At 57.4% G+C, this 26,127-nt stretch overlaps 2 protein-coding genes across 4 annotated transcripts; both read right to left on the bottom strand.

Annotated features, from left to right (window-relative positions):
• Positions 1 to 645: 645 nt before the first annotated feature.
• Positions 646 to 20,609, bottom strand: CLCN7 (chloride voltage-gated channel 7). Of its 3 annotated transcripts, none has more exons than XM_054391373.1 (25): positions 20,467 to 20,609; positions 13,691 to 13,772; positions 12,597 to 12,668; positions 12,296 to 12,361; positions 11,566 to 11,698; positions 11,145 to 11,254; positions 10,296 to 10,376; positions 9,836 to 9,898; positions 9,202 to 9,285; positions 8,954 to 9,047; positions 8,518 to 8,582; positions 7,941 to 8,057; positions 7,554 to 7,608; positions 6,991 to 7,051; positions 6,095 to 6,233; positions 5,735 to 5,828; positions 4,249 to 4,418; positions 3,878 to 3,929; positions 3,435 to 3,562; positions 3,179 to 3,264; positions 2,748 to 2,880; positions 2,586 to 2,645; positions 2,087 to 2,263; positions 1,901 to 1,981; positions 646 to 1,788 (listed from the first exon to the last, which is right to left on the bottom strand). In XM_054391373.1, exons 1-25 carry the CDS (start codon positions 20,607 to 20,609, stop codon positions 1,702 to 1,704), a joined length of 2,433 nt encoding a protein of 810 aa, XP_054247348.1. In that variant the 3' UTR covers positions 646 to 1,701. The 3 variants fall into 3 exon arrangements, with proteins under 3 accessions (XP_054247348.1, XP_054247349.1, XP_054247350.1); XM_054391374.1 differs by having other exon boundaries at positions 13,691 to 13,762; positions 20,478 to 20,609; XM_054391375.1 differs by lacking the exon at positions 13,691 to 13,772 and having other exon boundaries at positions 20,478 to 20,609.
• A 1,031-nt stretch (positions 20,610 to 21,640) lies between these two features.
• On the bottom strand, positions 21,641 to 24,382 carry PTX4 (pentraxin 4). The gene is made up of 3 exons (XM_054391277.1): positions 24,141 to 24,382; positions 23,047 to 23,230; positions 21,641 to 22,894 (listed from the first exon to the last, which is right to left on the bottom strand). Exons 1-3 carry the CDS (start codon positions 24,380 to 24,382, stop codon positions 21,641 to 21,643), a joined length of 1,680 nt encoding a protein of 559 aa, XP_054247252.1.
• Between the last annotated feature and the right edge of the window lie 1,745 nt (positions 24,383 to 26,127).

Raw genomic sequence — 26,127 nt, 5'->3', positions numbered from 1 at the left:
CCCTGGCAGCAGGGAGAGCAGGGAAGCGTGGTACTGGCAGCAGCCAGCAGCCTGTGTTTACTCTGTGGTCCAAGGTGGTGGATCCCATCCCCTTATCTTGGCCGCGCTGGGGCAAAGGGCAATGTGGGGCCTCATAAAGCAGCAGGCTGGCAGCCAGCAGCGGGGACTTGTCACTGTCTTGGGGACCTGGTACACCCCACAGCTCCCTCTCCCATGGCAGTACTAGCCAACTGGACCGACACAGGAGCACAGGGACCATCCCATGGTGCCAGGAGGGCAATCAGCCCTTCCCCCTAGCCCCATTGCCAGACCTGGCTGTTACCAGGGCCCAGCTGAGGCATTCTCCGCTTTGTTGTGACTATTTGTCAGCTTTGAAAGGAAAACACAGCCAGGAAGGGGCTGCTGCTGCTCCCCCAGCTCAAGCACTGCAGCCCTGCTGAGGGAAGGCAGGGGTGGGGTGGGGGGGCTTAGCCTACCCTCATGCAGCCCCCCAGTATAGACCCATTGCACCCTCCCAGCAGCAGTGGGGACAAGGCTTGGCTCAGCTCAGCCCTGCAGGAACATGGACAGTCAGAGCACTGAGCCTGTGCAAGAAGGGAAGCAGGAGGCAGGCAGCACCACACTAAAAGTAGAAACAGGCTTTATTTCAGCACAGGATCACACCCTCGAGAGGCCCTTGAGGCACCACAGCACTCCAGCCTGAGAGAGAAGGAGGCAGCCCCAGAGCAGGGGAAACAAGGACAGTGGGAAAGGGGAGTACAGGTACCAGGATTAGACTCCTCCTCCTCATCCATGGGAGTGTAGGCTCTGCTCCCCGCCCCTAACCAGATCTAGGGCTGGTGGTGGCTTTTGGGGTACCCGGCGGGGCCCTGGCTGCTGGAAAGAATCAAAACAAGGTGCGGCAAGTGCAGAAACAGAGGCTGGAGTGATTCTGGACCCCAGCACAGGCAGAGGAGAAAGGGAGCAGCAATGGGGGGAGGAAGGGAGGAAGGTAGGAATGGCAGAGAGGCATAGAATAGGGCCAACACGGCCCCAGAGCAGGCAGCTTCCCCCTGCCCATCCCTGCCCCAAACCCCAGCGGTGTTTGCCCGTATGGGTTTGGGTCACAGTGGCCAAAGAAGCCAAGAAATAACAAGAGGCAGCAGCTGAACCACAGGAGCCCTTTTATTGCACAGCTTAGTAGGGCACAGCCCCCTCCTTCAGCAGGAGTGGCAGAGACACAAGTGCCTACCCTAGGGCTCAGCCCGAGGAGCATGGGGCAGGAGGAAAGGGGAGCACCACCATGTTCTCTCTGCTCCTCACACACCCTGCAGCAGGGAGCAGGGTCCCAAACAGGATGGGTGGATGAGGCAATGGAGGCTGTGCTGTGACAGAGTTCTGTACCTAGTTCAGCAGGACATTTCTTCTCCCCTGGCACACTCCAGCCTTCACCCACCTCAAGGACAGCCTTTGCCAGGAGCTAACAGAGCCAAAGGGGCATTCTGACTCCTCAGGGAAGCAGAGGAAGGGGTGAGAAGAGGCAGCAGATGTGGGAAGGCAGCAGCAACAGGCAGGAGAGCTGGGGCAGCACAGCTGTGCTGGTGCTCCAGGCACCGTGATGCCTGCACAGGCTGGCCCAGTCCTCTCCCCACATCCCAACAAAAGGGGGTCCCCAGGTCTGACAGTCTGGGGCACATCTCCACTGGGCAGTGCCACCCCACATCACGTCTGTGCCAGCGAGAGCTCTTCCAGGCCTTCCTTGCCCAACCGATACCTGGCCAGGTCCTTACGTGTGACCATGCCCACCACCTGCCAGGGAAGGGAGAGGGTACAGCTGGCATGCAGAGCCTGAGGACAAGGGGAGCCTATCCAGTCCCCCTGCAAAGATCCCAGGCTGCCCACACAGCATGCAGGGACTCACCTCATTGCGATTGTCCACAACCACCAAGTGCCGCAGTCCCAGGGCTCGGAAGAGTTTGAACACCCTTGGCAGAGATGCCTCCTGCAAGGCAGGGCAGGGCTGTGTGGGCTTCAGCCGCCCAGGCCTGTGCCCATCACCAACCGTGTCCCCCAGGTTCTTGGGGTGCAGAAGGTCCTTGGCCATTACCTGGGGTACAGTGTATGGAGAGGGGTTCATGAACTCGCTGAGGTCCATCATGCACTCACGCTCGTCCTGGGAGACGTGGATGGACTGGATCGGGGGGAAGCGTGGGTAGGCATCCCGGAAATCCTTCAGCTTCAGCCGTCGCTGCACCAGGCTCAGGTTGGCTCTTTCCACAAAAACCTGGGGAGGAAAGAGACTGTCAGGGACAATCCTGCAGTGCCAACAGGTGCCTGGGACAGGGAAGGAAGACAGCAGGAGCATGGGGCAGTAAGATGAGCCCGTTTCTCACCCATTCAGGGTTCACAAGCTCAGTGCGGTGCAGGATAATGCTGGGGTAACCCCAGCACAGCCCCCACCATCTCATGTGGGCTGAGGGAGATAACAGGGACTCTCTACCACCTCTTTCTGAGCAAGGTAGGCAGCAAGAGGCCTGAGGTAGCAGTGGAACAGGGACACTGGGGTTCAGACACAGCCCAAGTGGCCTTCACACAGCATCACCCACCTTGTGCTTCAGCAGGACAATGAGCTGGGAACGCAGGATCAAACCCCGCAGTCCTGCCACCTATGACAGAGCGTCGTCTGTGAGAGCTGGGAAGGGGAGGAGGGTCCCATACTATAGCCAGCCCACCCTTGCATGGCCACCCACTAGCAGCAGCCAGCCCACCTGCGTGGTATCAGGATTGCTTTCCACCACTGGGAAGCCATTGTGGTTGGAGGAGGTGTCGCTGAGGATGTCCACAACCGTGCCCACACGCTCGATCCTCCGCAGGCAAGTGACAGGAGCACTCATGACCTCTCTGCAAGGAAGGCTTGGTGTGAAACACAGCCCCAGGGTAGCACACCCCACACACCACTCCAAATCGTGCATCTCTGAAGCCCTGATGCCTCTTCTGACTCCACAACCTGCCAGGGATGTGGGGAATGAGTGCGCTGCAGGCCATGCTCCCTGCTGGGGAAGGAGTTGTGCCAGTGGTACCAGGAGACAGTAGGTTTCTGGGACTGAACTGTATCACCACCTCCATTTCCAGCTCAGGCCAACGGTGTGGTCCAAAAGCTGCTGCCCCAGGAGTGACAAGTATCCCTCAAACCACCTACCTGGCCGTGAGGGAGTGGGATGTTACTGGGGCCTCCCAGTGCAGGAAGGGCACGCTCTGCAGCTGGATGTGCATGTCATAGAGCCCCTGCAACAAGAGCAGAGCTGTCAGGAGAAGCCTGCCGTGGTACCAAGGGGTACAACCAGGCAGCAGCTCACCTCTGAAAGGGAGCACACACCTGTCCTGGCCCCACCACAGCACCCCAACACCACCACCCCTGTCTCTCACTATCTCCCTGTGAGCACGCCAGCCCTCACCTCCACAAAGTAATCTCCAACAATCTTTGCTGTCATCAGCACCAGCATGATGGGGAAGCCATAGGTGACATTGCCTGTTGCCTCCATCATGATGACAGTGAGACTCAGCGTCATCCGCACGATCCCACCTGTGAGAGACACCCAGGGGGGTTGGGGGTTTAGGAGGGCAGGAAAACATGGGTCAAGGGAACAGCAGAACAGCTAAGGCTACTGAGTTTCTGCATGGTCATGCAGAACTGCCCATTCAGGCAGGGGTGCCCTGGCTAAGCCCAGCCCTCACCAGAGTCCCAATGCTGCCTATGCTTGGCAGGGTCCTTAGGAAGCAGACAGACAGGCTGGTCAAGAAGCTGTGCCAAGGAAGCAAGGATCACATTTTCCCATGCCACCTTCACCCTGACATGAGCTCCTGCTCCTGACAACCAAGACTGTTACAGGAAACTCACCCAATTGTGCAGCAGCTCCCATCAGGGCGTACTTCCCGGGATCAGCCCAGATCTGAGCACAGGAGAGAAGAAATTCAGTCAGCTGCTGGCTCCAGGTCATCCAGAGATAGTGAGCAGTGCCCTGGCACCCTAACTCCCCCTCTTCCAAAGTGGGCAGGAGTGCCTGAGGCTGCCCACACAGCCCAGCTGCTGGCAGGGCTTCCTCAGCACATGAGAAATGCCAGACCCAGCTCAGGAAGACATCCAGTGAGGAGCTGACCCACTCCAAACTGCTGTGCCGAGCTCTCAGCCATCTCCATGCACAGGTGGCAAGGGATGAGAGCTGGGTGTTGTGGCTCCCACCACTCCACACCCTCTCACCAAGGACTTACTGAGCCTTTGGTCAGGTAGGACAAGGAGATGCCAAAGAGCCTCCCCCAAGCAGCGCCAATCAGCAGGGAGGGGATGAAGACCCCTGCAGACACTGTGAGGCCATAGGTCCAGCAGGCCAGGAAGAAATACATCAGTGTGAACATGCCTAGTGTCATGGGGTTGTAGGAACCTGAGGTGGAGAGAGAATGGAGAGTCAGTGCTAGCCCCCAGCCCAGAGGACACTGCATGGAAGCCCAGAGAGCAGCAGCTCCATGACAGCAGTGTCCCCAGCAGTGGAAGTCCCTCTCATTGAGGGCACCTTTCACCCTAGCAGCACAAGCCTCTCAAACCTCTTTAGGTTGTTTCTGCCACCCTTAAGGGCCCCACAAGCCAGTCAGTGCCATCTCAAGCCCTCCCATCCCAGCAAGTCCAGAACATGCCTTTCCTTCATCTGGTGACCTCCGATGACCTGTCCCCTTCCAGCCCTATGGTTCCCAGCCTCCCATGAGGCAGCATGATGAGGGACTGCCCCAAGGGTCTGCCAGTACTGAAGGATGGGGTCAGGAGGACAGAGGTGCTGGTCCTACTGCCAGTTTTAGGATGAGCTTAGAAGACTAGGCCCTGCAACCCTCCTCCTTTCCTGCAGCTCCCACGGCTGCTTTGGCCAGTCCTAAGCTGCCCCACAGCATGGGTTGTACCACCATGGCAGGAGCTTGCTATCCTCAGGACTCCATCCACTGCTGTTTTGGGATTGCTGAGCAGCTCAGTCTAGTTTAAATGAGTACTTTTCAAACTCTCCTTCACAGAGAGGTCAATGGACTGAAACCCTGAGCCAGTATCGTACAGAAGGTACAGGATGGTTATCACTTGGGCTCAGGTGGCCAACCTGCACTCTTTGGGCTGAGGGTCTTAGAATTTAGAACAGTCTGCTCCCTGTCCATGTGCAGCTGGACATGAAGCTCAGCGCAGCAGGCAGAGGGCACACTGTCATCACACCAGAGCCAAGGGAAATCGGAATTGGAACCTGGGAGCCAATCTGCATTTCTCAAGCATATCCAAACCTCAAGATTGACCTCTGCAATCTGCCCAGAAGGTGAAGTCATTCTGGGGTAAGAGGCCCTGCTAATTAAGAAAACAGCCAGGGACATCTCCGGGATGGACTTCGAACAGCCCTCAAGGATCAGATCTGCTCCCACGCAACTCAGAATCAACAGCACACAAACATCCATGAACAAAATCAGGTCCTTGTCCACTGGCTCTTGAGACCTCAGCCCTTTGACCAAGTTGTGCCACCAGACACAGCATCCATCGCCCCTCCATCCACCACCACAGGAAAGGAGCTGGCACAGCACTTTAGTGCTTTGCTGGATCTCATTGTGCCCTCGTGGGGCAGTGCTGATCATCCCCTGCCTCATCCCATGAGTGGTCAGAGAATAGGTTGACCACCTCAGGCAAATCCAGTCCCACTCTTCTATGTTCAAGGTCCTGCTTGCCTCATGCACAGACCTGGAGGGTCATGGAAGAGATTGACAACGCTCTTCTCAGGTGTGTTGAAAAAGGCAGTGGCCATAGAGTTGTACTCTCCATCAGCACAGAAAAGCTGAGGGTAAGAAAATAGAGTTAGAAGTGGCAGCCCCAAGCCACCCTGTGCCAGGGAAGGCTGACAGGTTCAGGGGGACAAGCGCCCACCAGGAGACAGCTTTGGGCAGCAAGCACACCAAAATCACAAAGGTGTCTCCACCTCTGAGGGGCATTGACTGTGAGGTACAGTTCCACAAAATCCAGCAGAGTCTCATGTCCATGTGAGCCTTCAGTCTCTGCCCAGGCACAGGGTGCCCTGGGGGGCCATTCTCCAGCATCTCCTACCTGCAGGGGATATGCCACTGTGCTCCCCTGGATGGGCTGGCAGTCTCTTGAGCAATAAATCATGACAAAGCCCACAGTCGCTGTCACTGCTGCCACCAGCATGGCCTCAACCACCTGCAGGCAGGGCCGGTGGATGTACCTGGAAGGGAGCAGAGCAAGGAGGCTGGCACCCAGGGATGCGGGCAGGGTCACTAACACAAGTGGCTTGGCATGCTACACAGCATATGGACAGGCTGTCTGCTTCTGCTCCCTTTCCAGGCTGTCCTGTGTTCTGGTGAAACTGTAATGGGGAACCTGGGACAGGAGGCCAGTGGCAAGAGCAGCTTTGCCCAGCCAGCTGCAGCAGACCTGCCTGCCTGCCCTGCATGGAGCCAGGCACAGCTTTCAAGCAAAAGCTGGCACGATCCAGCTTGGGAGACAGTGCAGAGCCAAGTCTAGAAAGCTGCACCCGCCTCGCTGCTCCACTGACACAGGTCATCCCTCCCTGAGGCCACAAGGCCAGTCCTGGTGTTTGAAAAGCTGGTGACAAGTACTGGCTCTGCCAGACTGGGCTCAGATAGCTTTAGCAGCTCCCTCCCTTCTCTTGTCACTCTCAGAAGCATGTGTCAGGTGTGCAAAGTGTTTGCACTTCTCTGGGTACTTACCCCCGAAGTACCTCAAGTCACTGCGGGGTAATACGTGGCAGGGTCAGAGCAATGGTGGGATGCTGCAGGTTACAGCACTGACTGCAGGCAGTGAGAGGTGTGTGGCATCTCTACCTCCCAGCTTCCAGGGGCTACTCTTGCTCATATTAAGTGAGATTTCAGCCCGGCTCTGGATAGGAAAACTGCTTCGAGGGAGCGCGGAAGACACCAGCCAAGCCCTGTCAGCCACCTTAGTTACCCAGGAGCTCCTACCTGATCCTGAACATCGTTAACCAGTAATTGAGGGCATTGAACAGGGCCCCAAGGATCCCACCTATGAATGCAAAAGAGGAAAGGCTCATCACACAGGTCCCAGGCTCTCCTGTGGCTGCCAAGGACACCAGGAGCTCAAGAAGCTCAGGAAGACATCAACAACGCATCTGGCATGGCCAGCAGCCCCAGGACACCTGGAGATTGTCCCTGCAGAGAACACCAGGACCTGGCACCAAGAGGAGGCCAGCACCAGTAGTGGATTGACTGGGGGGCACCCCTGTGGGGGTAAGGGCAGCTTGTCTGAAAGCAAGAGGCTGCCCATGACTGTGGTGGACTGACCCCACTCTCTGGCTTTGCAGTACATGGATCACAGCCTTTGCTGCAGGGTAAGGGCTGGGACAGAACCCAGTTCCCACCCCTGCAGAAGCCCCACAGCCTTTGCTCCAGAGTTTAATGGATTTCCCACTCTCCCCAGGAAACCGAATCCCAAACCTTTTTAAGAGCCAGATAGAACAGAGGAAATTATTCAGACTAATCAAATTGAAAGAACAGCACTGTCTTACCAACCACTCCCATGAAGATGAAGATAGGAATTTCCTGGATTGTGTATCCCATTTTCTGCAGGCAAGAAAGAAATGGGTTTCGGATCTCCTGGCACATCTGCAGGCCAGCACCCAGTCACCATTTGCTGGGACAGCAAAGGACTGTGCTGGTGAGTGGCTCCCAGAGCTGCCTCAAAATCTCCTCTGGATCCCCTGCAGCCTCCAGACCCAGCAGTGGCTGTAGAAAAGTCTGCTGGGGATAAGGAAGCTGAGACTGGGCCAGACCTCACAGTCTGCTAGGGCAGAGCCTGCCTCAGCCCCTGGGTGATGTTTTAGGACAGACTGGGGGCCCCAGGCTGCTTCCAACACCCCCAACAGGAACCTACCTGGGGAACATCCATTCCATACCTCGTTATCAAACCTGCCAAAGTTGATAAGCCCAGGGCTGGAGAGATCCCAAGCATTGCCATGGTAAACACTCAGGACAGAGTTGAGAGTGAATGTTGAGATCATGGAGGCAAAGAACTGGAAGGAGATGCAGGCCAAAGTCACTGCCAGACACCTCCAGCCCCATGCCCTTGCACTACCCCAGAATCACCCCTCCCAAGGCCCTTGGACAGGGCTTAGTACCCACGGAGCAGTGGGGACAGGAGGCCATGTTCCCTGTGACAGTACTCTGGGCACCTTACACTGACCAGGGGCTCACTCCTGCTTTTGCCTCATTATTGCCATTAGGAACAGCCCAAGGCAGCTCCCTTGGAAAGGAGATGGAAGCAAGATGCAGCTCAGCCAAGACAAAATTCAGCCTCTGAGAACCAGGGCCCAGACTGGGAGCTGGGATGCTGCTCCCTAGGATATGCTACAGACGTCTGCCTGCTGGGGCAGGCATGGCAGCAAGCCTGGGTTCCAGGGCACTGGGAAAAGGCAGTGCCTCACACCTGAGCTGGCAGCTCTCCACCTATTGCTCCTGCATCCCAACACTTACGATTCTCCATGTCAGGAACTGGTTCCAGAAGGAAGCCCCTTCCTCCAAGCTGAAGAGGACACCCCCTGCAAACACAAGGCAAACACCTCCAGAAGGGATGGACAGCACCAGCTGAAGCACCCAAATCCCAGCCCACGTGCCCCATACTGCCTCAACCTTACAGGCTGCAGCCAAGGGACCAACAAGGCTACCAAGACACCACTAGCAATGTACTGATGGCAGTGAAGTCCCTCCACTGCCCCATCCAGGAGAGGCAACATTGGCAGAGACACATTACTACCCTCCTCTCTCTCCCCAGGACAGCTCAGAGCAGGATCAGGCAGTCTGCAGGAGGGCTCCTTAGGCAGATGGCAGCAGCTACTTCCATGGAAGGAGGAGCAATCTCCAACCAGATGAGTATGCAGGAGCTGATGGGGGTCAGAGCAGAGGCACATACCTACAGGGGCACCAAAGGCAGCTGAGACACCGGCAGCAGCTCCAGCTGACACAAAGTCTCTCTTCTCTGTGTCCCTGCGGAAGTACTCAAAGATCTGCAACGCCCAAGTGAAGGCAAGTTTAGTGCTGGCTGCACAGATCAATTTAGGAGAGACACAGAGTATGCCAGGCAGGAGCCAAGCCACCAGCATGCCTATTTGGGCACAGGAGGGGCACCTGCAGCCCAGCCTCTCGGCCCTCAACACCAACCTTGAAGTCTCGCTTTAAAGACGTGGATCTGCCCTGGGAGATCCCGGCAGCAATCACCGCTCCGGAGTGAATCATGGGTCCTTCCTATCAGCAGGACAGCAAAGTCAAATCGGAGAAGAGGAGTCCCACGGACAGTCAGGGGTGGCTGAATGTTGCCCACAATGTCATACCCCTGAAGAAGCTGAACTGAAGGACTTCCATCTAGGAAATACAGACTTAGCCATTTCTTCCCCTAAAATCCTCATTCTAGCAAGTAGCTCCTGTGACCACCTCCTGTTCCCACCAGCACTCCCTCCAACCAAGGAGACAGGGGCTTCCCTTGCCTGCCAGCAAGGTCGACAGTTCCCAGTGGAGCAGCCAGGTCTCCCCATCTAACATATGCAGGGACAGTTGCTGATGGATGTAGCCTGCTGCGCTCCTGCCCTCAGCTGAGCCACACAGCAGGCTGGTCATACGACAGCTTGGTTGTACCACAGCCACCTTGGCCAGCAGACCAAGGAATAACACTGGGAAGTCACTGCAGGACTGCCAGGGCCTCATCCCTGGTGTAGGGCCAGTAATGTGCTGTGGCACCTGTGCCAACACAGGTAACAACAAGCCAGCAGAGGGCCAGAGAGCACTTTGTGAACATCACCTTCCCCACAGCCAGGCCACCGACCACCGAGAGGATGACCCCACAGACTTTGATCACCAGGGTCTGCAAAACAGAGAGGACAGACAGCACATCACAGAGGTGGCACGAGGGACAGTCATGGAGGGCACAGATCTGCTGCAGGGGCAGGAGTCAGTGATGCTGGGGAGCTTGTAATGCTCAGCCCCACCTTGAGGCAGTGGAGTTGGTCAACTTTCTGCTTGGTCAGAGCAAAAAAATTACTCCAAGATGCTATTCCCAGCACTAGCTGCTGATCCCAGGCCGGATTTAACCTCCCAATACTGCAGGGCACAGCTACGGAGCCAGGAGCTTGTGCCAGCTGCTTCTCTGCCACAGCGCCAGCAGGGATCACCCCATGGGGACACAACGTGCCCAGGCCAGCCTGCTGGAGGGGTCCCACCACAGGCAGAAGACTCAGATACCACCATCCCCTGCTTCCTACCTTGAGGCGGACAACATGTGGGATCTTCACACCGTTGAGGTAACATTTGATCTGGGGAATGCCACTGCCAGCTGCCACGGGCTGCAGGGAGCAGAGAGAGCCTGAGTGCCAGCTGCCATGTACAGGCTGGGGACACACTGGCCCCCATAGACCTGACTCTCAGCACAGAGCACACCAAGCACACCTTTGGGGAGGCTCAGAGATGAGACCAAAAGCCTATCTACAGGCTCTGGAGTTGGGATTAAGGGAGACACTCACTGCCCCTAAGGGTAAAAGTACCACAGAGAAGCTGTCTGGGTTCTTGGGGGGACACTAGGGTGTTCCCACCACCATGCCATGGTGAAAGGCCAGTGCTGCAGAAGAGTCACACTTGGTGGCCAGGGAGAGCAAAGGCAAAGCCACAAGGAAGCCACTGCTGACTCAGAGTGGCCCCTTGGGAGCCACCACACCCTCCCCTACCCATAAGCAGCCCCAGACCCTGGCTCATCTTCCCGAGCATATCCTCAAGGCACCCAGCCAGCCTGCTCTATGTTGGCACTCATATATGCCCAGCATGGAGAGGCTGAGGGTCCAGGGCTGGAGAGCCTGGTGCCTGTGCCCAGGGCTGGAGCACACCTTCTTCCCCAGGCTGTCAGTGAAGGGTACCACATCCATCAGCCTGACAGCCCCACAGGCTGGAGCTGGAGCCAACACCAAGGAACAGAGGTTACCAGTAGCCACTTGGGCAGGAATACATTTGCCACAACACAAACTCGCACGTTTCCTGGGGATGTGATCCTGCTTGTCCTGTGTAGAGCCAAGGCAGGAGGCACAGGGATACCCCAACCCAGACCAGTTCTGAACTCTTACCTCAATGAAAGCAACAATCACAGAGCCCACCATCACCACACTGGCATTAAGGGTGGCCCAGAGTAAGAGGGAGAAAGATAGGCCCCCTTTCTCCGTGAACTTGTCAATGTCTGGGGAAGTAGCTCAAGGAAATGCTGGCATCAGTTGGGTCACATCCCTCCCACCACCATAACTTGTCCCTAAAGTGCTTCTTGGGCTGCAGCAGCACAGCAGATCCAGTATACTTAGGGCAGCCAGGGCTGCTGTGAGGACCCTACTCTGTAACAGCAGCACCCAGCCACAAAGCAGCTGGGCATTCAGCATCACCTTGGATGGCAGGGTCTGTGCCACTCAACCCGGGTGAGGAAGTGCTGCCCCCTTCCCCTGGCACCCCTCTTCTGGCTACCAGAAGCAGAGATGCCACAGCAAGACGGGAGGATACTGCCCTTCACCACGCGGTACTTGAGCCCAGCCAGGTTCTCCACCACGATGTCGATGAAGCAGGCGACGAGGCCGGTGAGGATGCCGATCATGGCACAGATCACCCAGCGCTTGATCTCCACCGTGCGGAAAGCCTGTGGGACAGGCAGCCATGGGAGGCCTCTGCCAGCACTGCGGGAACTCCAGCCCACCTCACCACCCTCCCCAAGCCCAGGCAGCTCCAAGGAGACCTCTCCTGGGAAAACCAATGCTGCATACCCCAGGACTGCCAAACTCGGCCACAACTGAGTTAAAGTCACTGCCCCTGCCCCTCAGTGGGGTCCCCAACAGCAGATAGAGTTTTCCAGTTTGTTTGCCTCCATCAAGCCCCTTATTTTGGGCTTGTTGCCGTGATATGGACTCCCAAAGCCCCCCGGGCAAATGTTTCACATGGATCCAGAAGTCCCTGTGCTCAGGGACTGTCCTGGTTTGGGGCCAGTTTCAAACCATCACAGGGACCTACCCCATGCCACCAGCAATGCTACCACGTACACCCAGGCTAGCTTCCATTTGAACCATCCTGTGCTGGGGCCTTGCTCCTGAGGATTTTGGTGCCCATAAACCCATCCAGTTCAAGTGTTGCTTTGCACACAACCTCCCCTGGCACCGAGAAGCCCCCTAGCAACTGGGCAGGGGGAAGAGCTTCATGGGGCTGTGGGGATGGTGGGAAGCTGAGTCCCAGCAAGACTCACAGTGTGGTTTATCCTCCTCTCCTCCTCCAGGAACAGCTGGTTTTCACTGTTGTCATAGTCCAGGCTCTGGTTCAGGAAAGGGAGATGCTGTTACTGTCTAGTACAAGGGAAGAGATGCCCATGCTGTGTACTCAGACACTCAGCCCTGCCTCTCCATCATGCCTGCCCCCACATCATTTTCCTTCTTCAGGCTCACCCCTTCCCCACTGAAACCCCCCAGCTAGGCAGCCCTAACCCTCACCCCACATTCCTTACCTGCTATATCCCCAAGACAGAGCCAAGGCAGGAGATGGACACTTACCTCGTACTTGAGGGACAGGAGCTTCTCGTTGTGGGGGATCTCATTGGGACACTGCCGAGGGAACTCCGTCTCCTGCAGGACAGGAGACACAAGTTAGGACAGCCAGGTCCAGCCCTCCCCTCACTGAGTGACTGCTGGTTTAACAACAGTTTTAATGCTCAGGAGAGGCAGGGAGGAGTGCAGAAGGCAAGCTGCCTGGCAGGCCAGGATCTGAGATGATTTTCCACCAGCTGGTGGAGGTATGGGATTTAATGCAGAAGGAACAGGCTGTTGGATGTGCCTCTCCATCCCTAGGCAGGACCTTTTCCCACGAGCAGACAGAGGGTTTGCCCAGCTGGGTACCATGCTGCCATGCTAACAGCATGCTCTGAGGGAGGGTGACCTTTCACCTTGGCAGGAAATTCTTTCAAAAGCAGAGAGCTATTTCAGGCAGGCTCTGGTTTGAGGCAGAAACCAAATTCTGTTTCCTAAACGCCTCTGACTATGTGAGCTGCTCCCAAATTAGGGCAGGCTGCACCCTGCACCTGCACCATAGCAAAAGTTGTCTTCTTGTTTGCTCTTCCTCCAGCTCTGGAGCTGAGGCAGGAACATCTGGGGAAGAAAAGCTTTCCAGATGTGCATAGAGCAGGGGAGTAGCTTGAAACCTGAGAGGTTTTGCAAAATGCTCTCTCTGCTGATAGCCCTCTCCCCAGGGCCCAGCTGCTGTCACACTGCAGGTCCCCTCCCCTGCCTTCACACCAAGCTGGGCAGCAGGCAAGAGAAGCAGATTAAAGAACTAACATGTCAAGAAGGAAGGAATTAATCCCTTCCCACCCCACATGCCTGTGCATTTGCTTCCATGGGAAGAGGGTCCCTCTGCTGGAAAGCTGCTGCCCCAAGAGGTGCAGGAAAAGGGATGTCTCTGGGACAGTGCTGTAGCTAAGGGGAAGCAGCAAGGGTTGAGGCAGAGCAGCAAGCAGCTGCCCACATCTCAAAATCACCCAGCCCAGAAGCAAGCACTGGAATCCTCATGGGACAGGCAGGGTGTGAGGAAGGCAGCCAAAGCAGATGCCAGTGGAAGGAGGGAAGGGGCTTGGTAACACTGTGCCACTAACCAGCTCCCGGATGTCCTCGTTGAGGTCCACATTGCTCAGCTGCCCGATGCGCAGGAAGGAGGAGGGAGTAAGCTGAGGAGAGAAAGGAAAATGAGGTCAATTCCGTAAGGAGCAGGCATGCAGGCACTTCTGCTCTGTTCTCCTTGCTGGGCTCCTTGCCACTCTGCCTATCACCAGAATCCCATGAAGTGCAGCACCCACAGAGGGCTGCTCTTGGGGGACACCGAGGAGGTGGGACACAGCACCCTGGGGGGAACACGAGGAAGTAGCAGTTTGCTGGGGTTTGAGCAAGCTGCTCTGGCAGAGCTGGCTCACCCAGGAAGGTGCCAGGCAGCAATGGTTCTTTCAGGACTGGCAGCTGACCCAAGCCAGCCTCCAGCCAACGCAGCAGCCACACAGGCAGCAAATCAGTGCGGAGCAGCACGTTCCACACTCCCCTGGAGCTGGGGAGGGACAGACCACCTGAGCAGAAAGCACCATCTCCACAGCCCCAGGCACACCAAGACATGCTGAGGCCATCCCTCAGCTCACACAGCCAGAACTATGGGATGTCATAGGGCACATTTGGCTCTGCTCAGCCAGGGAGATGAGCACATCAGCATATCCAGCCCCCTGCGAGCAATGGCCAGGCTGGCTGCTAGCCAGCACACACAAGAGGAAGCAGGGCATGTTGCTCTGGACACTGGCACATCTCTGAGCCAGCCCCAGTGCAATGCTGGGAAGGGGAATTTGCATCTCCCTCTGAGGAGCAGGTTCTCCTTTTGCTGGTGACCACTCGGGCTTGTTACTGGCAGTGCAATTGTGCAATATGGGAGTTTTTGGACTGTTCGGGGCACCTCTCACCTCCTGGTTGATGCAGGCAAGGGCTTGGGCTGCAGCTGAGCCAGCTTGCAGCTGGGCAGCCCCCAGGGCACCCATCAGAAAGAAGCAAGCTGCTGTCACCCCTCCACTGTTGTAAAACACTGAGATGCACAAGGGTGTGAGCTGCTCTATCACCAAAAGCAGCCCAAACACCAGCTCTCAACATTAAGACCTTTGCCTTCAGAGCCTCACTCCTCTCCAGCTCACAGACTAAAGGCCTGGAGAATAAAAGAGGGATGGTGAGGAACAGCAGAGCCCTGGTATGTTGGTGCCTGTCTCTCTCTGCCAGCAGATGCCAGACCGAGCTCCTGTTGCTTTAATCCCCACCAATCCTGTCTGGAATGCACAGGCCAGGGCGGCTGGGAGCCACGCACATCACTGCAGACCCAAGAACACCCCTTTGTGTTTGCAGTCTGACCTATTTTCCCATTTCTCTGTCTGCTCCACGTTTTCATCCACTCCCTGACCTGCAAAAGGGATTTGCTGCAGCTTCCCAAACCCTCTCTGGCACCCTTTTGTCTCCAACAGCCAGAGCCCACAGGCGGGGCTGAGCGCAGGGTGCTCTATGAAGCTGTTGAACAGTGGTTTGGTGAGACCAGCTAGGGCCTTAGATTCTGATCCACAATGGCTCCATGATCCCAGTGGAAAGCATTCAGGTGGAGCTTTTTCTGGCAGTCAGAGCAGACTCCTAACAGTCAGGCACACCCCAGAGTTGCCACCTCACTGGGAAGATGTGGATGGGAACTTACAGAGTCACGAGCTGGAGGCAAAATTCCTGGTTTCAGGGCCTGCTGGTTTCCAGCTGCTCTGATAGCTTGCAGAAGTCCCAGGCAGGCCCCCACTGTCCTGAGGAGGAGGAAAAGCCATGATCCTTGCCCTGAAACTCTAGGAACTGAGACCCTGCAAGAGGGTCCACCTGGCTTCAGGAAGCACAAAGGTTTATGGTTTATTAGATGCCACATGGCCAGGGCAAGGTCAAGGCAACAAGATGGGAACAGTCACACGTGCCTTGTCCCCTGGGCTCAAACTTCAAGCATCAAGACCTCAGACAGGACCAGCCCTTTGGAGAAATTCTCCTTCTGCTAGCCACAGAGGTCTGCAGAAAGCCCAAACATGGATGAACTGGTGACATCCACCCTAGAACGCTTTCATGTGTAGTGAGCAGCCAAGATACAATAGCTCTGCTCCCAGTGGATTAGGAGCAGCAGGACCCAAGCAGAGATGAAGGCAAAGGAGCTGTGAAGCTGAGCTTCATCAGAGGAAGCACCATGTTCTTAACATGACCTCCCCTCTCCCAAGTCCTGGCATTCCTCCACATCCAGATGGGCAGAGCTGCTCTGGGAGCAGAGGGCTGGCTCCCATCTCACCCAGCACAGAATCACATGCTACTTCCATCAGAACCTGACTCTTTTTAAGGGGACAGGAAGCCAGGAGCTCAGACAGAAAGTTATTTGTCCATGGCTCAAAGATCCACCAAGCACGTGGCCAGTGCCACCCTTCCTTGGATGCTTTTCAAACCCAGGCCAAGAGAGCTGCTGATCCCGGGACATTATGATGTTGGTGTGACCATAGTATGATTATCTCCACATAACAACACACACTGATGCCAAAACCCAGAGGACACAGACAGGTTAACAGCTCTCCTGTCCCGGGAGAGGCTCTCAGACCAGCTGAGCCTGCCTCCGGCAGTGGAACACAAATACTGATGGCACCCAGCCTGTGGCACTTGCCTCGGTTCAACTCAACCCAAGGCAGCCCTGAAAGGACCATCCCCAAAGTAAGTGGCAGCTGAAGGCAGATACCAGCCTGAGCCGAGGGCATTGGAGCTCAGGGTGGCAGACAGCAGCACCACCGTCTCCCCATTTGATAAAGGGAACCAGAAACCACACTGCTGTTCACGATGCCACAGCAGTTTTACCTCCAGGCAGGGCAGTTAAAGAGCAATCCCTGTTTGTGGACAGCAGAATGATTCCATCCAAGGCTGGAACGCTGCCAAAGCAGCCTGCAGTGTGTGCACAGTGCCCAAGCTGTGCCACCCAAACTGTGCTCATCGCTAATGAGCGTCTGACCCTGCTCCACAGCCCATTGCCACAGGGACAAGGCAGTCAGTCCCTGCAGGGCATCACCCAGCCCCAGCACCCACTGCCTGGCATGAAGACACCCCACAGACACTGCCCCTTATCACTGTCCTGCTGCTCACTAACGAGCAGGAAGCACATGTCTTTGTTATCAGTGAGATAAAGCACCATGCAGAGCGCATCAGAAGCCCACAGCAGCACTGCAGGGAAGGAAGAAGGTTTGCATCCCCAGAGCCCTCCCAACCCCAGCACACTCTGCTGAGCCCCCAGTACCTGCTTGGGTGGGAAGGACAGCTCCAGGCTGCAAGGCTGAGCTGCCGGGGGGCTCACTGGCAGGGGAAACCCTGGCTACAGCAGCATATGGGGGAGATGAGCTGCAGGACTTCTGAAACCTTTCTCCTGGGACACACAACCATAGCTGCAATGAGCTTCAAAACAACACTGCTGCTGCTACGACCACCCCCAAAACATGTCACACCAGGAGAGAATGAGGTTCTTCACCTGAAGGCCCATAAAGGGGGAGAAGGCATCCAGATTCTCCCCATGACATTACCACTCAGCTAGAACTTTGTTTCCAGCTTCCTGCTGCCCCTCCAGGGCACACCTACTCCTTACCTCTCACCTGCATGAGCCATTATTGTCCTGGAAGCAGAAGGCTAAAGCACCACCACAGCCCCAGATGCTACGAGCACTCAGCAGAAGGGACTGAACTTGCTAAAGCCTTGCTGCTGGGAGAAGCTCCTGTCACCACCTGAGGACAGAGGCTTTGAATCAGGGTTCACCCAGCACTTCTCCTTCCCCTGCCAAGACTTTCTGATCGCAGCAAGCACAGCATCTCCACCCAGCCACAAAGGCTGCACTTCACACCCTTTTACTTGAAGTGAAAGTAAACCAAACCAACATGACCTAGAGATCCAGAACAAGCACATAGAGGTTAAGGAGGACAAGCCATCCAGCAGCAGACTGGCCCACGTTCTGGTGACACCTTGCACACACCCTCTGTCCCAGGCACCCTCTGGAGAAGAAGCCTTATACCAATCCCAAAGTGATGGCATTTCAGCGCAGAGCACATCCTTGCTGGGTAGTGAGGGAGAGGGTTTTGTTTTCAAGCAACGCCTGAGGAAGGAAATCAGCTGCTCTTACTAAAACTGCCCACCCATTCTTCAGCCCAAGAGCCAACATACACGGCTTGAGAACATGGGGAGTGGGCAGCCCACAGGAAGCACACTGCTCAGATGTACAGGCAGCCTCTTGCTTCTTGGAATACTCAAGGTACCAGAAAGTCTTGGTGAGAGGACAACGGCTCAGCCAGCTCTGGAACTGTGCTCAGCTGGCCCCCAAACCAGAGGGGACCTCAGGCACAGTCCTGTAGCATCATTACCTCTACAGTCATGAGTGTGTTTAGCCATTCCCTCCTCACCTCCCACCCACAAGCATTCGATATCAGTCTCTCTCAGCAGTCAGCCAGAGAACTCCTTTTGTCTCCTTTTATCACTTCAAGGTCACTTTCATTTCCATTAAACAAGCACCTGAGAAAAGGAAGAAGCTCCAGTGGGGACATTCTTATTGTTTTACCACAACCCAAGTGTAAGTCTCCTGTGAGCTCAGCAGCTCCAGTCTCTGTTTCTCTGCCAAAGCTGTGCTGCCTTCCCTCCTCCATCTGTTTGACTCTGGCATCCAGGTCAAAGGACCATCCAAGGGAGACAAGCAGCTGCCCTACACTAAAAGCCAACCCTGCAGTGACAACCCAGCTGCTGCTGCCACTGCCAGGTCAGTGCTACTGCCAAGGGCACACATGGTCCAGGCAGCTACCAGTCCAGTGCTCCAGGAAGGTACTTGCTCTCCACCTTTGCTAAGGAGAACACCAGGCAGCACCCTGTCACCAGCTGGGACACAAGCTCTCTCTGCTGTGAAGGGACATGGTGACAATAAATCACACCAGCAGGAGTGAGCCTCCAATACCAACTGCCTCTGCTGCAGTGGGGCTCAGGCATTTTTTCCATACCTTGCCGTCCCTGGAGGGATTTCAAAGCCATGGAAATGTGGTGCTGAAGGACATGGTTTAGTGGTGTCCTGGTAAAGGTTGGACTCGATCTTGGAGGTCTTTTCAAACTAAAATTCCATGATTCTATGATCCCAAAGCACCAGGAAACTCTTTCCTAACTAAGCCACAGCCACAAGATCGGGTTGATCTCTTTAACACCCTTCAGACCTGCAGAATTCACCACATGGTCTTTAAAGACAACCCATGTCGTCAATAAAAGGGGTCCTGTTGTGCCAGCCAGGAAGATTACTTGTATTTTCACACCAGGGCAGCTGCAATGGTATAGGCAACTCCTTCCAACAGCCATGTCCTGCTCCCGCAGCTCCACACTAGGCAGCTCCAGCCTAATGAAACCTGCATTTCCCTCTCATTAGCCTGCTGTTCTGGCTTGCCCAGGAGCAGGACAGAACAGAATCATGCCCGGCAAGACAGCTGCCAAAGCTACCAGCTGCCAAAGGCTGGCACTGCTCCTCCCTGTGCAAGCTCAAGTTTCCCAGCAAACTCTTCAAAGGAAATTTGAGGGTGTCACCTGCAGTAACACCTCTCCCAACTGTAGCTGGCATAGAAGCATCCCATGGACCCAGACTGGCATCCCACCCAGCCCACAGGCCTCACCTGGCCTTGACCAGAGCTGTGGCATGCCTGAGTTAACCACACCTCATGTAGAGGAAAGACTGCCCAAGTAAAGGCCTCCAGGTACACTGGAGAGAAGTTTCTTTTCAATTCATTAGCTAGAATTAATTTGCAGCAAGGAATTGCCCTGCCTGTATTGGTAACACAGCCCACCCTGAACTTGCCTTTTGCCAGTATAGTTGTGTAGGCACTGTACAATGCCCACCACTATGCCAGGGTTAGAGATCCTTGTCTGAGCTAAAGCAGGGGCACCCACAGCAGCTTGCCCAGGAGCACAATGGCCAGGTAGGTTTGAAAGCTCTCCAGAGAAGGAGACTCCACAACCTCTCTGGGTAGCCTGTCCCAGGGCTCCAGCACCCTCACACCAAACAAGTTTCTCCTCAGGTTCAGATGGAACCTCCTGGGTTATCATTTGTGCCTGTTGCCCCTTGTCCTGTCCCTGGGCACCACTGACAAGAGCCTGGCCCCAGCCTCTTGCCCCCCCTTTAGCTCTTGCTGAGCATTGAAAAGATTCCATCTGCAACTGCTCTTCTCCAGGCTCAACAGTCCCAAGGCTCTCAGCCTTTCCTCCTCACAGAGATGCTGAGAGGACCCTCAGCATTTTTATAGCCTCCACTGGACTTTCTCCAGTAGTTCCCAGTCTCTCTTGAACTGGGGAGCCCAGAATAGGACCCAGGACTCAAGGTATGGCCTTAGTAGAGCAGAGTAGAGGGGGAGGAGAACCTCCCTCGACCTGTTGGCCACACTCCTCTGAATGCACCCCCGGCCACCACTGGCTTTCTTGCTGGCAGCAGCTGGGCGCTGAGTCAGGCCCAACGCTCAGATTTTCCTCCGTGAGTGACCCAGGGCCCCGTGCCCCTGCCATGGCTGCCTGGCGGCTTCTCCCCTGCCAGGTTCTGTTTTCCCTGGCCCAGAGGGCCCCCCTCTTTCCCCGGAGACTGCTGAAAGAACGGGGCCCCGACAACCCACGGTTCCCTGCCGGCAGCCCCCGCCCAGCCCCGGGGCAATGAACATGGTAAAGCGCTACAGGAGAGGGAAACACGAACACGACTCCGAACACGACTCCGCACCCTGACCCCTGCCACCTTCCGACGGCTCTCGGCGCAGAAGGCCCGGGATAGGGCAAATTCCCACCAGTGTACCTTAACTCTCCCCCGGTGCCGGCACCCACCTGCCGGCCGCCCGCCGCCGCCCCCGGGCCGGTCCCGTTGAGCAGCGGGGTAGTCTCGCCCGCTTGCCCGTCCTCGTCCTCCTCGTCGCGGTCGCGGCCGGACCAGGACACCTTCTTGGCGACGTTAGCCATGCGGGGTGGCGGCAGCGCACACCTCCGCCAACCCCTGCCTCCTTCACCGGCCGGTCATGTGAGCACCGCGCCGCCGCCCTCACGTGAGCGATACGGTGGCCGGCGGGGCCGCTCCGCCCCGAGGCACCACGGGAGTTGTAGGCCCGACCGCGGCTTTTTCCCTCTCCTTGCACACTCGCCTAGGCCCACCGCCGCCTCCCGGGAAGGGCTGGGCCGCGCTGGGGCCTGGCGCGGCCGTGACAGCAGCATCCCCCGAGGCGGCGGGGCCGCGGAAAGGCCTCACCCCGCACCGCACCCGCCGTCTGTCAGCCTTCGCCGTGGGCCGGCAGCAAGGCCCCACCACCCCTGGCAACATGGGACTGGGGCAGCAGCTGGGGCCGGCGCTACTCCTGCTCTCCACGCAGAGAATTTCACAAGGCAGGCGTTTGGGAACGTTTTGTGTGCTTCATCCGTGCTGGAGCAGCGCAGCTCAGCCCAAAACTCGGCACTCCCCAGGGAGCTTCTCTGGGCACATGGGACGGATAGCATCCGCTCTGGCACCTCTGGCTCACTCCTGGTCACAGGCATTTCCATCCTTCAACTTCCGCCAGGGTATGACTCAGTGGCAGATGCCAGGAGTGCCAGGGGACAGGCAGGGGTCATCCGCACATTACCCAGCCTGTGGCCCCAGCTGCTTGTGCTGAGCAGCGCCTGCCCTGCTCTTAACTGGCAGCAAGTGTTACAGTAAAAAACAAGACCTGAAATAAATGAAGATATTTCTCTTCCTGGAGCATTTTAATAGGATCAATGGAGCGTACATCTTCTGGGAACAGAAGGTGACAACCTCATGGCTTTGGGACAGACCTCAGGATTAAGGTCCTCTGCTGTACCAGCTGCCAAAACCCCTTTTCTCCACCTCCTGTGGTCCCAGTCATGAGATGCCCTCTCTGCTGGGTGTCCCATCACCCCAGAAGGACACAGCTTATGCCAGCAGCAGCATGTGAGCCAGCCAGGACTGCTGGGAGCTGGCATTATTCCCACTGCAAGGCTCATCACAGGCAGTGCTGGGGGCAGGAGCACACCACCTTCTGCACTTCACCCTGCAGGGAGGCATTGTCTAGCATGAGGAGGGGGCCATGGGACAGCCCCTGGCCTGTTGCCATGCTGGCTACCTCCCCGGGCAGGAGAGCTCGGCTCCAGAGACCAAAGCCAGCCAGGTGACCTACAAAAGCTGTGGTGCCAAAGACCCTTCCAGGGTGATCCTGCTCCCAGCCTAACACCCATGAGCCACCAGCGGGAATTTCATAGCCCTGCTGGAAGCCAGAGCCAGCAGCCAGCAGCCGCCTGTCCACGTAGAAGCGGTACTGGCCCTGGCTGGAGGACCAGGTGAGACAGAGGTGGTGCCACTTGCCATCCAGGAGTGGCATCACTGGGAGCTGCCGAAACTGCCCTTCCCCAATGACAAACTGTGCAGAGCCAGAGAGGTCCCCATCATGGCCACGCACAGCCAGTTTGCTGCCACCATCCTGAGTGATGTAGGAGATGAGGGCACCGAGGCTGGGGGCTGAGGTGGCCAGCCAGGCACAGAGTGACAGTGCCTGCAGCTCCTGGTGTGGCTCCAGCTCCAGGATGGCCATGTGCTTGGCAGAGGTGTTGGGGAAGAGCAGGACAGCACCAGTGTGGCAGGCTGGGGAGCTGGGCACCAGGGTAGGGGTCCTGTACCTATCCTCTCCTGACTGCTGGGATGCCAGTGGCTGCACCTGGGGGACCACAGTCACAGTTTGGACCATCAGTGTCACAGCCTGAGGTCCTGGTACTGCGTCATGAGGGAACTCTGCATCCTCTCCAGGTACTCCATCAGGCTTGGCATCAGCTGGCAGCTGATGCCCTTCTTCCTGTCGGTGTGGTTCCCTCTGCTTTGCTTTCAGGGGCTGATGGCTGAGGATACTGGGGGCCACCTGGCCCTGCAGCTCCTGCTCCAGCTGGCTGCCCCAGCTCTGGGCAGCGTCTGTCAGGCTGTGCAGCTTGGTGCCAGCCTCTGCTAGTGCACGTCGTGGGTGGGTGAGTGGTAGGTAAGCTGGGTTCAGGGCACCCACTGTCCCCTCCAGCCGCTTCAGCCTGCGGTGCAGTTGCCGGCTGGCAGTGTCCAAGCGAGCCAGCTCAGTGCCCAGGGCAGCTCGGTCAGCAGCAGCTGCCTCCACCTGCTCCATCAGCACCCAGAAGCGTCCATCAATGTTGTAGGAGATGTTGTAGTTCTCAGCGATGCTCTGGAGATGGCTCAGTGTCACCTCTTGGAGCCGGAGAAACTGCAAGGGAGTGGGGCAAGGTGGGGTGGGGTGGGGCCAGTTTCCTCATGCCAGGCCCCTTGCAATGTTGATGACCCCCAGTCCAGCCCAAAATGCCAACTGCCCCTCATGCACAGGCCAGGCTGTGCCCCCTTCAGACACTGGGCACTCACCTGCTTCTCCAGCCGCTGCAGTCTCAGCAGCAAGGGGCCAGGGCGAGCCATGGGTCCCAGAGCCTGTGTCAGGCCACCCCACAGGACAGCAGCAAGGAGCAGGCAGAGGGTCAGAACTGTCCTCGCCATGCCGCTGCCGGACGCTTTCTGCTGCACATCAGGGCCAGCGCTGGCACCCTCTGTGCTGCCCCAGCATAGCCTCCACCATGATGAGATCTGCAGCTGCCACAGGCCTAGCATAACACAGAGATTGCCAGCCCCACAGCCCTGGGCCAGGTAGCAATCTGCGGGGGCGGCTGGCCACAGCTCCTGCTCCAGGGGCTCTGGCGGCCCAAGTCAGGGGCCAGGAAGGGGGAGCTGAGCTGTGTGTGCAGGAAAGGTGGGGAGTGGACCACAGGGTGCATGGTGGGGCAAGCCTTGTGGGGCAGCTCCTGGAGGGCAGCAGGGCAGGGAAACTCTGACTGCCACGCTGGGTGAAGGGCAGGGTGGGCAGGCAGGGCAGGGCAGGGCAGGGTGGGCAGGCAGGGTGGGCAGGCAGGGCAGGGCAGGGTGGGCAGGCAGGGCAGGGCAGGGCAGGCAGGGCAGGGCAGGCAGGGCAGGGCAGGGCAGGCCAGCAGAGCAGCAGTATGAAGCAGGGCAGGGCAGGGTGGGCAGGCAGGGCAGGGCAGGGCAGGCCAGCAGAGCAGCAGTATGAGGCAGGGCAGCAGGGCAGCAGTATGAGGCAGGGCAGGGCAGCAGTATGAGGCAGGGCAGCAGTATGAGGCAGGGCAGCAGAGCAGCAGTATGAGGCAGGGCGGGCAGTGCAGCAGGACAGCAGTATGAGGCAGGGCAGGGCAGCAGAGCAGCAGTATGAGGCAGGGCAGGGCAGCAGAGCAGCAGTATGAGGCAGCGCAGGCAGGGCAGCAGACCAGCAGTATGAGGCAGGGCAGGGCAGGGCAGCAGAGCAGCAGTATGAGGCAGGGCAGCAGAGCAGCAGTATGAGGCAGGGCGGGCAGTGCAGCAGGGCAGCAGTATGAGGCAGGGCGGGCAGTGCAACGCAGCGCAGCAGGGCAGCAGTATGAGGCAGGGGGGGCAGTGCAGCAGGGCAGCAGTACGAGGCAGGGCGGGCAGTGCAGCGCAGCGCAGCAGGGCAGCAGCATGAGGCAGGGCAGGCAGTGCAGCGCAGCGCAGCAGGGCAGCAGTATGAGGCGGGGCCCGGTGCGCGCGGGCCGCCACGAGGCGGCAGCACGTGCGCGTCCCGAGCCGTGGGCCGTGCCTCAGTGCCGGGGGCGGGGCCGGGGCCGGGGGCCTGCCCCGTACCTGGGGGCCGGCGGCAGGAGATGGCAGCGGTGCCCATCCTCTCCCGCCGGATCGTTCGCTCAGGTGCGCTCGGGCTGAGGGGGCCCGCGTCTCTCTGTCTCCCTCCTGTTGGGGTCAGCGTGTCCCCGCCGTGCACCCCGGCTTGACTTGGGTGTCCCTACGACCCCTCCCTGTATCCCTCCCGCCCTGGCGCCCCACATCCTCACAAGTCATCGTATCCCCTGCCATGCGTTGAGGTGTCCCCAGGTCCTCTCTCAGTGGGTCACGGTGTCCTCCGTTTTCCCCTGCCATGGGTGTGGGTGTCCCTATGTCCTCCCACAGTGGGTTAGGGTGTCCCCGTATCCTGTGCTGTGGGCTGACCTCTCTACCCGTCTCTGTTCCTCAAGGTGTGCTGCCCCTTTGCCGCCAGCCACCGGCAAGGGAAAGAGCCACTTGGCAGCCCCCCAGCCTTCCACTCGCCCCATGTCATGCCTTCAGCAATAAGGAGATTCTGGTAGAGCTGGATGAGAGTTCAGGTATGGCAGCAGGTCGCACCTCGTAACCTTCAATCAGCAAGGCACTGTGGGACACAGAAAGGACCCCGTCAGTGTCTGTCCCACAGCATGTGTTGCCTTGGGCGTGGAAAGCCACCAAAGCACCAGCCGTTCCAGCTTCTGCTGCTTAGGACCCTCAGAAGCTGTGGGAGACAGGAGTCTTACCAGTCATGGGCACTTCAGGTGGCTGGGTACTGCCTGGGAGCCACAGGCAAACTCTAGCTGTTATCATAGGCAGACCTCATGCCCTGTCCATGTGCTGTCCCCTCTGCAGGGTCTCTGCTTTGGGATGGTAAGAAATCATGCTGCAAGCAGAGTCCCAGCCTTGCAGGCAGGGCACAGTGATTGGCTGATCCGGGCTGTGGGAGCACTGGGGACAGACCTGGAAGACCCTGATTTGTGTCATATTTAAATATCTCTTATCTCAGGCTCTGCCAGGCTGAGTGCATTAGAGGGCTGAAGGGTTATCCCTGAGCAGTGACTATCAGTGACGTTTTTGTTTTCCCAATTCTAGAATGTCCCCAGAATCTTCTTACCTGGCCTGGACATCACTGGGGTGTGTGGGAAGAGCACAGAGCACTACACTGAGTTCTGGAGTGCAGGAGATGTGGCTTCAAGTGTGTGGCTCCAACACGATGACAATCCCTGCCATCAATGTATGTCCTTCAGATCCACCTTCCTGCTGCAGTCTGTCACTTGTGTGGCTTGTTTGCACCATGCAGGCAGGGGCAGCCAGAAAATCAGGTTTGTCAGTGCTGGAATGAATACAGGGATGTATTTGTGAGGATGCCAGGGAAACATGGTTCAGTGCCTTGGGATGCAAGGAGGTGTGGGAGCTTGGGGTATTGCAGGCTCTGTGAAAGCTGCGGTGCTGCTGGGCTACAGGGCTACAGTAGCATTTTGGCTGTGACAGAGAGCTTCCACAGCACTACATCCTGCCCATGCGAGCTGAGGTGCCCTTTGCAGTGTTTTATACAGCAAGAACCATGCCCTGCCCTAAGAACTCAACTGGGAGTCTGTCCTCCAGGCTGGAGGATCAGGAGGAGGCTGTAGGCCAGTGGTATAGTCCAGAGGGGAATTAATGGCAGATTCAGAGAAGCTGAGCAATTGGCTTAGGAGGAGCCCACAGGACACCTGTGATGCCTACCAGCTGCTTTCTCCCAGACAAGGCTTGTAGGAGTCACCAAAGGTCACTCGCTTGCCTGTTGCAGAGCTTCACTAGAGGAGAGGAGGTGGGAGGCAGCTGTAC

This window comes from Indicator indicator, chromosome 22 (assembly GCF_027791375.1).
Source record: "Indicator indicator isolate 239-I01 chromosome 22, UM_Iind_1.1, whole genome shotgun sequence".
NCBI classification, from domain to species: Eukaryota; Metazoa; Chordata; class Aves; order Piciformes; family Indicatoridae; genus Indicator; species Indicator indicator.
The sequence above is the reverse complement of the archived record's forward strand: the minus strand, read 5'-3'. Positions and strand labels throughout refer to the sequence as shown.